Consider the following 12,720-nt stretch of genomic DNA (forward strand, 5'->3'; position numbering starts at 1 on the left):
TAACAGGTAAAAATTCTAGCATTTTTAGAGAGCAATTTGATAGGGAATCTAACAAATATCTAAAAAAAATTCTTTTAACCTTTGATAATTCGATTTTCATGTGCCTGTCCAACAAAAATATTTGCTCCTGTACCCAAAGCTATAAGTGCAAGTACAGTCATTGAAATATTTAAAATAGCAAAAAAGAATGAAAACTGTCTAAATGCATATTAAGCAAGTATTTGATATTTTTGTTCTCTAAATACTAAGCAGCCATGAAATGAAGTAAATATCAGTATAAATGTCTCATGTGAAAAGACTGCCAAGATAACGTTAAAGAAATAGAACACAATATAAAACTTGTTTAAAAATATTTGTGGGGGTGTGAGTTTTCTTGGGGCTTCTAGAATGCACGGATGGTCTTAGAGGATGAATGCCAAATTCTTAGTGGTTTTCACAGAGTATAGGGCATAAAAAGATAGATTTAATTTTTTTAATCCTCTATACTTCTGTCTCTATACTTTAATTTTTTTAATCCTCTATATTTCTGGGGATTTTTTGGTAATTTTTAAAAACTGTCAAGAAAGTTGTTGTGATATATTTAGCAAATAGGACAGAAATGTGATCCTTATCTGATTTCAGTCTTACTCTGTAATATACTGCCTATCTGTGTTACCTTTTTAGACAGTAATCTTTCATTGTCTGGAGCATTTTTTACCAAATTATGAATTCTTACTAAAACAGACTTATAGGGGCAGTGGATTTTCAACATAATGTCTTGTAATTTTAATTTTTGATAATTTAAATTCTTCAAGTAGTTTAAAACATGAAAGCCTTTGTCTTTTTTTTTTTTTTTGATTTTGATTTTCACTTTCTTTTTTTTTTCTTTTTTTTTTTTTATAAATTTTATTGTTATATTCCCCATACAATTGCAGCCCCCCCATTCTGACCCCAATCCCTCCCCTCCCGCCCCCGCCCCCCTAAAAGTGTCTCTGGTTCATAGTTTTATGTTGATTTTGATTTTCACTTTCTTATATTCATTTTCCTGGTCCCTTATTTAAGTTTTCTAGATTCCTGCTATGAGTGAGACCATCCGGTATTTTTCTTTTTCTTTTTGGCTTATTTCGCTGAGCATGATCCCTTCCAGCGCCATCCATGTTGCAGCAAATTGCATGTGTTTATCTTTTTTGAATGCTGAGTAATATTCCATGGTATATATGTACCACATCTTCTTGATCCAGTCATCTATTTTTGGGCATTTGGGTTGTTTCCAAAGCTTAGCTATTGTAAACAGTGCTGCTATAAACATAGGGGTGCAGGTGTTCTTTGGAATTTATGTTTCTGTGTCCTTTGGGTAAATACCTAGGAGTGGAATTGCTGGATCATATGGAAGCTCTATGTTTAGTAGGTCCAGAAATCTCCACACAGCTTTCCACAGTGGTTGGACCAGTTTGCACTCCCACCAACAGTGCAGAAGAGTTCCTTTTTCTCCACACCCTCGCCAACATTTGTTGTTGCTAGTTTTTTTAATATGTGCCATTCTCACTGGTGTAAGATGGTATCTCATGGTAGTTTTGATTTGCATTTCCCTGATGACAAGTGATGTTGAACATTTTTTCATATGCCTGTTGGCCATTTGCATTTCCTCTTCAGAGAAGTTTCTTTTTAGCTCTTCTGCCCATTTTTTGACTGGATTATTTTCTTTGTTGTTGTTGAGTCTCATCAGCTCTTTGCAGATTTTTGTGATCAGTCCTTTATCATTAGTGTTGGGTGCAAAAATGTTCTCCCAGTCGGTGGGGTTTCTCTTTTTTTTTGTTATTGTCTCTTTTGCTGTGCAAAAGCTCTTTAATTTGATGTAGTCCCAGCTGTTTATCTTTGCCTTCACTATCACTGCTTTGGGTGATGTGTCTGTAAAGATGTCTTTGATGTGCAAATCACATAGTGTTTTGCCTATATTTCCTTCTATATATTTTATGGTTTCAGGTCTTATGTCTAGTTCTTTAATCCATTTTGAGTTGATTTTTGTGTATGGTGTGAGGTAGTGGTCAAGCTTCATTCTTTTGCATGTAGCGACCCAGTTTTCCCAGCACCATTTATTGAACAAACTTTCTTTGCTCCAATGCATATTCTTTGCTCCTTTGTCAAAGATTAGTTGACCATAAATCTGTGGGTTTATTTCTGGATTTTCTATTCGATTCCATTGGTCTGTATGTCTGTTCTTGTTCCAATACCATGCAGTTTTGATGATTATGGCTTTGTAGTATAGTTTGAAGTCTGGGAGTGTGATGCCTCCATTCCCTTCTTTAAAGCCTTTGTCTTAAGAGACACTGCTGTCACACATTGGTCTGTCATACAGATTGTACATTTATTGGCTTTGTTTTCAGAAATCTTGCCAGCAGGCAGGCATGCTCAGACCAGGAGCTACAGATACATATGAGCTGCTACTTATTGCTCCATTGTTCTCATTATCCATAGCCACTTACTGTCCATCTAGAAGAAAAGAATATTAAAATTATTTCACTCCCCCTGTAGCTTTCAAATAAACAGCTTTGCATTTCTAGACATCCTTATTTTATAGTGAAAAGTAACTGGACTGGGACCAAATGGTTCCAAACTCTGGCATTTGGACAATATCATGGACAGCTAACACTGAACTGGCCAAATTTTGATGAAAAGGAATACTCTGGTCTTTTCCTTCATAGAGTTACTGTGTTCTAGTTTGGAATGTTGCATATAAAAGTTGTCATATTTTCTTTTGAATGTTTAGTAAGAAGCCGCTTATAAAGGGAATGGTTCATAGTTATCCTGGTATTTCACTTGAAAATGAGACCTTGTTAGGAGCATGGGTGTTTCTGTGTAAATTCTTTACTGACCAATTTATACTAGTTTACTCTTGTTTGAGACATTTTTGCTCTTAAATAAGGTAATTTTTAGACTATATATTTTTAATTTTTCAATTATGATTGAAAACCTGTCTATTTAGACACAAAGATAGACTCAGGATTTTATGATAATTTTAAAACTTTTCCCATAATTCTGGCTTGCTAACTTAAAACTAGTATAGCTCTCTTTCTTAATTTGTTTTTACTCTTTATCTTTGTATAAAAGTGATGGACTGTGTGTTAGGTGTGGAGGTGCATTTGAGCAAAAGAGCAGTGCTGCTGTGGGCAATATTTTACTTTTGAGCTAGATCTACCTCCGTGGGGGATAACCTGTGTCATTATAGCAGTCATATTTAACACCTCAGATAATGTTACGGAGCATCTACAATTTGTCACGAAAACGGTAAATACTATTTGTTTTCTTTAGCGATAGATATCATCCCTTCATAACATACAAGGAAAAAGACTTAGAAAAGTTAGAATCTCTGTAACAAGTGACAAGCAAAATTGACAGTTGAATGTAGCCTTGTCTGACTCAAAATTCTGAGCCCATAATCTCTGTCATACCACCTCCCGAGCATTCCAGGAGAAAAGTTTTCTCAATGGCAACTACAGAAAACATGCTGTATTTTCTCATTTTCTTTTTTTTTTTCTCTTTTTCATACTCTTGTGATAAAAATGCTTATGGAAAATGAAAAAAAGCTCTCTTAAGTTTATCCAGCTGTGAATAATCTGCCTCCATCCAAGTGGTCATCCCTAGACCTCTATCATTCTTTCTAATACCGTTGTAAGAAAGGATTATGCCTGGCTTGGGTCCTTTAGTGTGTGTTTACATGAAGTTTTGATTCCTTGTATTCTTAACATTTCCTTTGTCATAATATCTGAGGTGAAAAGGTATTTTTGAACATAAATTCTGATTATCTAAGAAAAGTTTATTACTACAAAACCTAACCACTTAACCAGAAAATCCTATCTTCATGGTCATAGCACTGTATGGCTTTCTACTGTGCTTTTATATTCAGTTCTCTCTGGGTATAAATTCTATGACTTCTACAGTTTGAGACTAAAGAAAATTTCAAGCAAATACAAAATATAAAAGGTCATCTAGAGGGGAGAGTTTTGGAGGCACAGTTAGAACAAAGAGAAAAAGGAAACACATTGGACTATCCTGGTGAAGTATCGGTGATTTGGTGGAAGGTACCCCATGGTGGCAATACCTGATGGGGAGGATCCTAATGTTACCTTAAAAGAATGAATTGATTTTAAATGATAAAAAGTAACCCCTGGCATGTTATGCCCACCAATAAAACATTTATTGTTAAAGAAAAAGAAGGTAAGCCATATGCGCCTGAGAATTTGTCTTGATTCACATATAATTTTGGCATAAGTGTTTCGTACTGGTTTTCCTTTCTACTGTTAACTAGATTTTATTTGGCAGTGATGTGTTTTCTTCTTTGTTTTCAAAGGGCAGTCATTCTACAAAAGTGGAAGCTGTGGTCAGAACTCTGATGAGAATCCAACGTAAAGATCCGGGGGCTAAAGCACTTGTTTTCTCAACAGTATGATCCACATTTTCATTCTCACTGTTAACTCAGATTGGCTTTTTTTGTCTCTAATCAGTGTCTATCTGAGAACTAATTTTTATTGTTCACCATAATGCAGTTGATGTTTAAAGTGACTGCTAGGTTTTTCCATGTTAGATTTGTTTTTCATGTCCATAGAATAGAATTATTGTCAGAGAAATCTCATGATGCTTCACAAGGTAATTCCTACAGCTACAGTCATACTACTGTATTTTATTTAGGGAATTCCCTATAAGTAATTGTAATACAATTGTAAATTGTAATACATTTAATACATTGTAAAAATTGGAATCTGAAACCTTCAAAGTCTTGTTTCACAAATTGGTTAAGAAAAAGGAAATCTGCTACATAAAGTATTGAGTAAAAGTTCTAGTTTCCATTTCTGAAAGATAAGTAACCATTAAACACCATGATTTATTTTCTATTCTGTTTATCTTAATTCCACCCTCAAAAACACTAAAGTTTCTTGCCCTATTTTCTTTTTTTGATTTAAATTTTATTTTTTATATTCCCCATACAATTACAACCCCCTTATTTAAGTTTTCTAGATTCCTGCTATGAGTGAGACCATCCGGTATTTTTCTTTTTCTTTCCGTCTTGCCCTATTTTCAACCAGAATTTTATTAAAAAAAAAAAACCTTCTAAAATATAACTAAATAACTTCTGTAGTACTGCCTTTGAAGGTTTTGTTTTGTATTAGCTCTGAGATACAAAACTTACTTTGTTTTAGGTCCTTTACAATCTTTATGTGTAAGGTATGTATAAATTGTTTTCTTTTTGCTTTATGTGTTCTAGTGGCAAGATGTGTTAGATATTATTTCAAAAGCTCTCACTGATAACAACATGGAATTTGCACAAATCAGTCGTGTTAAAACATTTCAGGTATGTGAAGATGAGTTCATATGTGTCTTTTTGGAGTAGACTTAGTTGCAAATTGAAACTTCTGGGTTTGAGCTCTTGATTGATTATAAAATTAATATTCAAAAGTAAAGTAGGGAAAACAGTTATTTTTTGTCTATCAGTTACACCTGTCGTATACCTGTGAAATCTTTTTTATTTTAAAGATTTATGTCTTGTGGTCCTTTTTTAAGTATAAGGAAAGGTGACTTAGATGAATGAAGGGAGCCTCGTGCACTTATAGAGACACTGTATCAGGTATAACTGCTTGTAGTCAAATCGTCCTCACATCACATTCAACACAGTGACAGGTGCATACCTTAACATAAACACATAACAAACACCAAATGAAAATTTAGCAGATTCATGTCTCTTCTCTCATAGTCACTTTAATACATTGTAATACTTTCCTCTAAGCGCATGTAGTTTTTATTTGCATGTGTCATATATACGTATCTTACGATTCCACGATATAAAGAACAAATGAGCTTATGTGGCACATTTCTTCATAAACCAAGCAACAGATTTACATTTGCCACTGGTAATTTTACATTTCATTTTCTTACATTTGACAGTAACCTGGGACCACTAGGTATCTTTTGTGTGCACTATAATGTACTACTTTTATTTACTTTTACAATACTACTTTTATTTTTAACTGATCCAGTTAAAATTCACATGTACCTTTTTTTTTTTTAGGAGAACCTCTCAGCATTTAAACATGATCCCCAGATCAATATTTTGCTGCTGCCCCTGCACACAGGGTCTAATGGATTAACGATCATCGAAGCCACTCATGTTCTCTTGGTTGAGCCCATATTGAACCCTGCCCATGAGCTCCAGGCCATAGGAAGGGTGCACCGAATTGGACAGACAAAGTAAGGACTAAAATTAACATTGGACACATTTGCTTCAGTTTCCCAAGATAGAAATCAGCATCAATATGTTTATGTTTATAATATGTTTATCAAAACCTATACACTTTTAATTACTCTTACTTGTTAAATGTTTAAGTATTATTATAAGATAAAAGACATTTTGAGATTTCTAACCCTCACTCTTCCAAGCAGCAAACCCTAAATTCTCCCAGATTTTTGTCTTTCCTTCAAAAACTGTCCTGAATACTTCATCAGCCTAGTTTCTTAAACTGTTTAAGACACCTGGAAAGTTGAAGGCAACATAGTGACCTAGAGAATTTATTTTTGATTGTCTAAAGCAGCCTATGTTTAAAAGAAGCCATAACTAAAAACAAATAGCCCCTTTTTAAATTCTTTCTCTTAGGAAAGAACAGCTTCCTAGTTCCACTGTAGGATGTATTGCCTACTGGATGTCTTCAGTGTTTCCTAAAAAAAAAAAAAAAATGCATCCACACTAACACTCATTAAATAAAAATTGATTGAGCAGTTACTCTGTGTCAGGCATTATGCTAGACTGCAAACTCTAATTGAGTAAGATAGAATCTATTCCCCCAAGGGGGTCACTTTGTAGTATCAGAAACAAATACAGGTTTACCATATTGCAGTAGAGAATGCAAAAGTATCATAGAAGTTCTGCGGTAACAACAGAAGGGAATGACCAGCTGTGCCCTGAAATGTCAGGAGGGGCTTCATCAGGTTGAGTCTTGAAGGAATAATGATTGCAAAGCTGGGCTAAAAAAGGGTGCAGTCTCTGCATGTACAGAAAAACAGGAGATAAACAGCCTATTTCTGGGCACGTAAGGGTTTTGGAATTGCTGGAGTGTAAGGTATGAGCAGAGGAATAGAAAGAAGTGAGGTCTTTTACCCCATACTTAAAATTATTGCTCCACAGAGAGCAAATTAAGACTTCTAATTAAGAGATATGTTTATCAAGCAAACCCTTCTTAAAAATATGGCAAAGTAACGTGATTATAATAAATTCAAGTTCTAAAGTGCTATCAGTGTCATTTAAAATGAAGTAGGGCTTATTTGGTTGGGACTTTTGGTTGTCTTTTATTTTTAAGCATTTCCTTCCTGTCTCATTAGTGGGCTCTATACCTTTTCTTTGGGTGCATACTATCTAATAGGGACCTCAAGTTTGGCCTGGGCAAAACAGAACTGTATTCCTGCTGTACCTCTACCTCCCCCAAGCCCTCCCTGACTTATAATATGGCTCTATCATCTATGGTTTCTCAGGAACCAGAAATCTAGGATCTTCCATATTTGTCTTTTCATACCCTACATCCAAACTATCATTCACGTTTTGTCAGCTGTCTCCAAAGATACACCAAATCTTCTGAGCACTTACTGCCTCCTCTGATCCAACCATAGTACTTGCCACCCTTTTACCTGGATTCTTATTGAACTTCTTAACTGGCTTCTGGGCTTCTACTTTTGTTGCCTAACAGTCAACCTCCACATGACAGCCCAAAGAAATTTCTGAAATATAATCAAGTACAAATCAAATCATGTGTAAAACCCACCAATGGCTTTTCATTGTAACCAAAATAAAATCCGTTTTCCTTACATGTCCCTGCCCACCTGTGCAATCTCATTTTTGCTTCTACCTCTCCTTGGCCATATGCTTCTGCCATACTAGCCTTCTTTCTGCCCCTAGGATGTTTTAAGCCTGTTTCAAGCATGTTCTTCTCTCTAGACTTTGCATTTATTTACTGTTTCTCCTGTTTGCTCTTCCCACTTCCCTTTGCTTAGAGACCTCATTCCTAAGGTCACTAATATGTCACTCATATTTCAACTCGTATCAGCCTCCACATGGCATTATCTGCTTGGGAAGCTATCTTATTTGTTCATGTATTTATTGTGTGTCTCCCCTCATGAGAATGTTTGCTCACTGGGACTGAGTTTAGTCACTGCTTATCCCACCCCCAGCACCTTGATTAGTTCCTGCCACCTTCAGTGCCAGCTGACTGATAAACATAATATATGTGAAGTTTATTCTTGTTTTAAGATTTTCCTAAACGTACAATTGTTCTATATCTTCTAGACCTACTATTGTACACAGATTCTTAATTAAAGCAACAATAGAAGAAAGAATGCAGGCAATGCTGAAAACTGCTGAGAGGAGGTTGGTAACAGTTGGCTATGAATCAGTGGGGGAAATTTTCCTGTTTCCATAAGCTTGTGAATGTGTTTGTTTACATCACCACTTAGTCAACCAAAAGATACAAGTGCAAATGTTTTTAAATCAAGTTATGATATATTACCTGTTCAGTGTTTCCCAACTAATACTCTAGAAATCCTATATTTGACTTAATTTATTATTAGATTTTGTAATATATAAAATATTTAAACTGTCTTACATTTCTTTGCCATGCTAGATGTTTTTTTTTAAATGATATCTGTCCTGCCTGCCTGAAAACTTAGTCTAATGTGTGTAAAAGGACACAGACTGCTGTTGTGTGTGCCACACACAGCTGGGTAGGTCTGGGCTGAGAAAGTGGATGGTCAGTGTGGTGTCAACTCCAAAGGCAGGTCATGAGTAGATAGACCAGAAAAGCCTTAATTATACTTTCTTTTAAATTTTTTTAAATAAAATTTCATTGAGGTTACATTGGTTTGTGACATTATATAAGTTTCGGGTTCAGGTGTACAGCATAATAAAGAAAACAGCCTTAATTTTAAAACTTAGCTTTGGAATCATGAAGCTTCCTAATATTTCTGACATCATATTTTCTTTAAAGTCGGTTTGAAAACCCAAACCAATGCTTTACTGTCATCTTTGTGAGAGAGGTATGATTGGAAGATACACACAGGAGAGACTGTGGCCTTGGAAGAGGTTCTTTCTGTGGAGGTGCTCTGCACAGTGAAGAAACAGCCTGAAACTGGAAATTTCCTTCCAAGTGGCTTATGGGAAGGAAAGAGACTACTCTCAGAGCTTTTGCCTCACATATGAAGATGTTTTGTTAGTGATGATGTTTTCATATGTAACAGAATTAAGTGATTGTATTAAGCAGTTAGAAGAGCTATTGAAATTCTCTTAAAAACAGATTAGCTTCAGGTATAAGAGCATAAATTGTAATGTGAGAGAGCCTTAGTGGCAGTTGTCCAAGACTTTATGTCTTTGTTTTAGTGATTATGCAGAGAAAAAACATTTTATGAAAAATCTGGATATATAGTAGCCATAGATAACATTACTGATTTTAATGAGATGTAATAATAATCTCATGTCCTGCTTCTGGGAGTTTCTTATGACTTAGTTACAAATGCTTAAGAACACCTATGTCATTATAATATTATAGCATATTTTATGGTATATGTTAAATATAATATATAAGAGGTTAAAGTATAAAATTCTCATGTTCCTATATTTATGTCTTATAAGACTAACCAAATATTTGAGACAAATACATTATTTTCTTTCTGACTCTTCTCATTTGGAAAATCCTGCAGTCACACAAACTCATCAGGGAAGCATTCAGAGGCATCTGTCTTGACTGTGGCTGATCTGGCAGACCTGTTTACCAAAGAAACTGAAGACCTTGAATGAAGTACGTTTATTCAGTCCACAGACTTTAATGTATTTAAAAAGTTTAATAGTTTGTAAAGCAAAGTTATTAGTTTAAAAATCCAGTAGATGTCATTAAACACTGTTCTTAATCAAATGAATTTTTTTTGTTCTTGTATAGTATCCTAATAGTTACTGAGTTCTTTTCACTGTATTGTTTGTAGATCTATAAAGGCTTTTAATTTTACACTCCTCCTAGTAAAACATTTATTTTTGTTCCAAAGAATATCTATATCTAACGAGAGGAGAGAATTAAGAGAGGTGATGTGTACTTTCCTTTTAATAAGATCACTCTTAAATTGGAATAAGAGAGACAATAAACGCACCTAGTTTTGTATCACCCGTGTATTCAGCCAACATAGTTTTAGATGTATCTTTAGCACATGGTTCACCTGTATCTTGTCAGTAACATTTCAAGTAGATGAATTACATTAACTCCTAATTATCTGAGTAGGTTTAGGCTGTAACTCCATGCATAGTAACTTTAGAGTAATTAAAAGTCTTAACAATTAGTTATTACTAGGCAATTATTTCCTTTCTTCCTTTCTATTTTGCTACTAAAAAGTGAAACATTGAATACTTTTCATGTTTCTGTTGTGTTGAGAAGTGTCAGTTTTAGCAATAACGCTAGCATTTGTAAGTGTATAAATATTTACCTTAAATTATCTAAACTAAAAAAAAATTATCTAAACTGCTTTCTCTACTTTCAATTTTTCTGTTAACGTTTTTACTCGTATAAAGATTGATGTATCTGTAAATATTGTAATTTTTGCCATTTTAGTTCTTAGCCTTATAACACGGATGTATGGCAGGATTTTGTTTTGTTTTTACCATTATTATGTGGATGTCTTAGATTCTTTTCCTCTCTTGTTCTTGTGTAACTATACTTTCAACCACCCTTATCTTTATTTGTTATTTTATTCCTCAAAGACTAACATTTGATCTTTAGCACCAGAGAATGTCATATTCACATACGCAAATAAGTGATAATAACTGAGTATTTCTTCTTCTGTGAAGAATTTAATGGACTTTGAAATCACTAGATAAAGAGTAGCTTGTTATTTGAAGTAATACAAATGTTCTTGTTTGAGGTTTTGTGTTTTTGGTTTTTTGAGCCTTCAGAGATTAAATGACCCTCAGGACTCATTAGCTCCTACTTAGCTACCCAGAAAACTATAAAGAAATGTCCCCTGGATCACATTTGTCTGAGAGACTTTGGTGCTTAGTTAAGGTGCATTTTCTTATTCTAGGTTTATAGAGTGACATAATACAACTGAAGCAAATACACACACATTTTTGGTGCTTATTCTTCAGTTGAAGAGTGATATGCATTGATTCTTTTATATGAACTTAAACAGAACTATTATTTTTGTAGCTCTTTGTATAAGGAGCTTTCCTCTACATTCACATGTGTAGTTTGCCCAACAATCCTGTGGAGTTGATATAATTAGTATCATTCCTGTTGTAAAAGTAAGGAACTGAGGTCCAGAAATTTGGAGGAACATATCTGTGACATGTAGCAAGTGCAAAATGGAGCCCAGATCGTCTAACTCCAAGTCTTGTGGTGTTTGGCTAAATCTTATGTCACACTGAAATTCAGAAGTCCCATGGTTATAATTTAATGGTGACCATATCTGAGTATTTCTTTTTGTTTTCTAGTATTTCTTTCTGAGCTCAAGTTTTAGAGATAACAATTTGATATGCTTCAATTTTGTAAAAAAAAAAAATAAAATCTATATATAAATATTCCTAATCTGTATTAGAGAAAAACTAATCTTATTTATTTCTGTAAGATAGCATCAATTAAATAAATATTTTAGTGGAAATTAAAATTTGGAGATTTATTTAATTTCTGAGCCTTAGAACATACAGTGTGAGGTTTTTTTTGTTTGTTTGTTTTTGTCTCTCTACAAAAGAGGTTAACATTGTTCCTATTACAGAATCTCATATTTTGTAGACATTTATTATTTCTTCAAAACAGTTGTGGCAATACTTCCAAATGGTTGTCCAAAGCAAATACCAATTCATTCCCCGTATTTTCATGGCTGCAACAAAGGATTTTTTAATTTCCTTCTATCATTTTATAGTCCCTGAAATATTGTCCTGGTAAATGTTGTTCTTAAATTTAGGATACTGTACTATTGAGCCAGTGAGAAAAAAATGAGATATTCTAATTCCGAAAAGCTTTGAATCTTGGAAAGCTTTCTTTGTTAAATTAATCTTAGGTGAGCTTACTAACAAGACATTTATATACTGTGTAAAACACATATACCTAATTCCACAGTCTTTTGCACCAAACCCAGGTAACTTTACTATATTTATTGACACAGCTTCAGCTTTTCCGTGTGTGTGTGTCTCAGCTGAATGATCCATGCATTTAGTTCCAAGGGTTGGTCTCTTTCCCACCACATTAATAAAAGTAAACTAAAGTCTCTTGACATGATTAACTCAGCATATAATCACAATATAAATATAAATAATATAATATTTGCATATAAATAATTAACAAAGCTAAGAGCACTTATTCAAATACTTAGAAATGAATTTAGCAATGCAAGATAAGTTGTCAATTCAAACCATCCTTGCAAGTAGAGGAAAAAATTAAGTCTTTTAAATCTTATAATCTCGTTTTAGTAAATGATTTATTCCCAAGATCCAATGGGCTTGAGTTCTTTGTTTATTATACTAAAGGTATACTATACTTTTGAGAAATGCAAAAATCATCTATGCTCAGTGACCTCAGGTTTGATTAAGTTGAATAAAAAGTATCAATTTTTCTAGAATTTAAACAAATCCCGCAATAATATACTATAAATTTTTCCCTAGCCTACCAGTGAAAGAATGAAATTAATACAGTACAAGCATGTATTTTAAGCTTATTTACTCTGATGAAGGAA

At 33.9% G+C, this 12,720-nt stretch overlaps 1 protein-coding gene across 2 annotated transcripts in view; it reads left to right on the plus strand.

Moving 5' to 3' along the window:
* Positions 1 to 9,805, plus strand: part of SHPRH (SNF2 histone linker PHD RING helicase) — a gene marked incomplete at both ends in the record, with an annotated part of 59,348 nt that extends 49,543 nt beyond the window's left edge. For both annotated transcript variants that reach the window (XM_084227876.1, XM_084227877.1), the window contains 5 exons: positions 4,328 to 4,420; positions 5,240 to 5,326; positions 6,041 to 6,219; positions 8,303 to 8,383; positions 9,709 to 9,805. In XM_084227876.1, the coding sequence (XP_084084002.1) occupies positions 4,328 to 4,420; positions 5,240 to 5,326; positions 6,041 to 6,219; positions 8,303 to 8,383; positions 9,709 to 9,805 (537 nt within the window). The remainder of the gene's footprint in view (positions 1 to 4,327; positions 4,421 to 5,239; positions 5,327 to 6,040; positions 6,220 to 8,302; positions 8,384 to 9,708) is intronic.
* Between the last annotated feature and the right edge of the window lie 2,915 nt (positions 9,806 to 12,720).

Source organism: Talpa europaea (assembly GCF_964194135.1).
Source record: "Talpa europaea genome assembly, chromosome: 2".
Classification (NCBI taxonomy): Eukaryota; Metazoa; Chordata; class Mammalia; order Eulipotyphla; family Talpidae; genus Talpa; species Talpa europaea.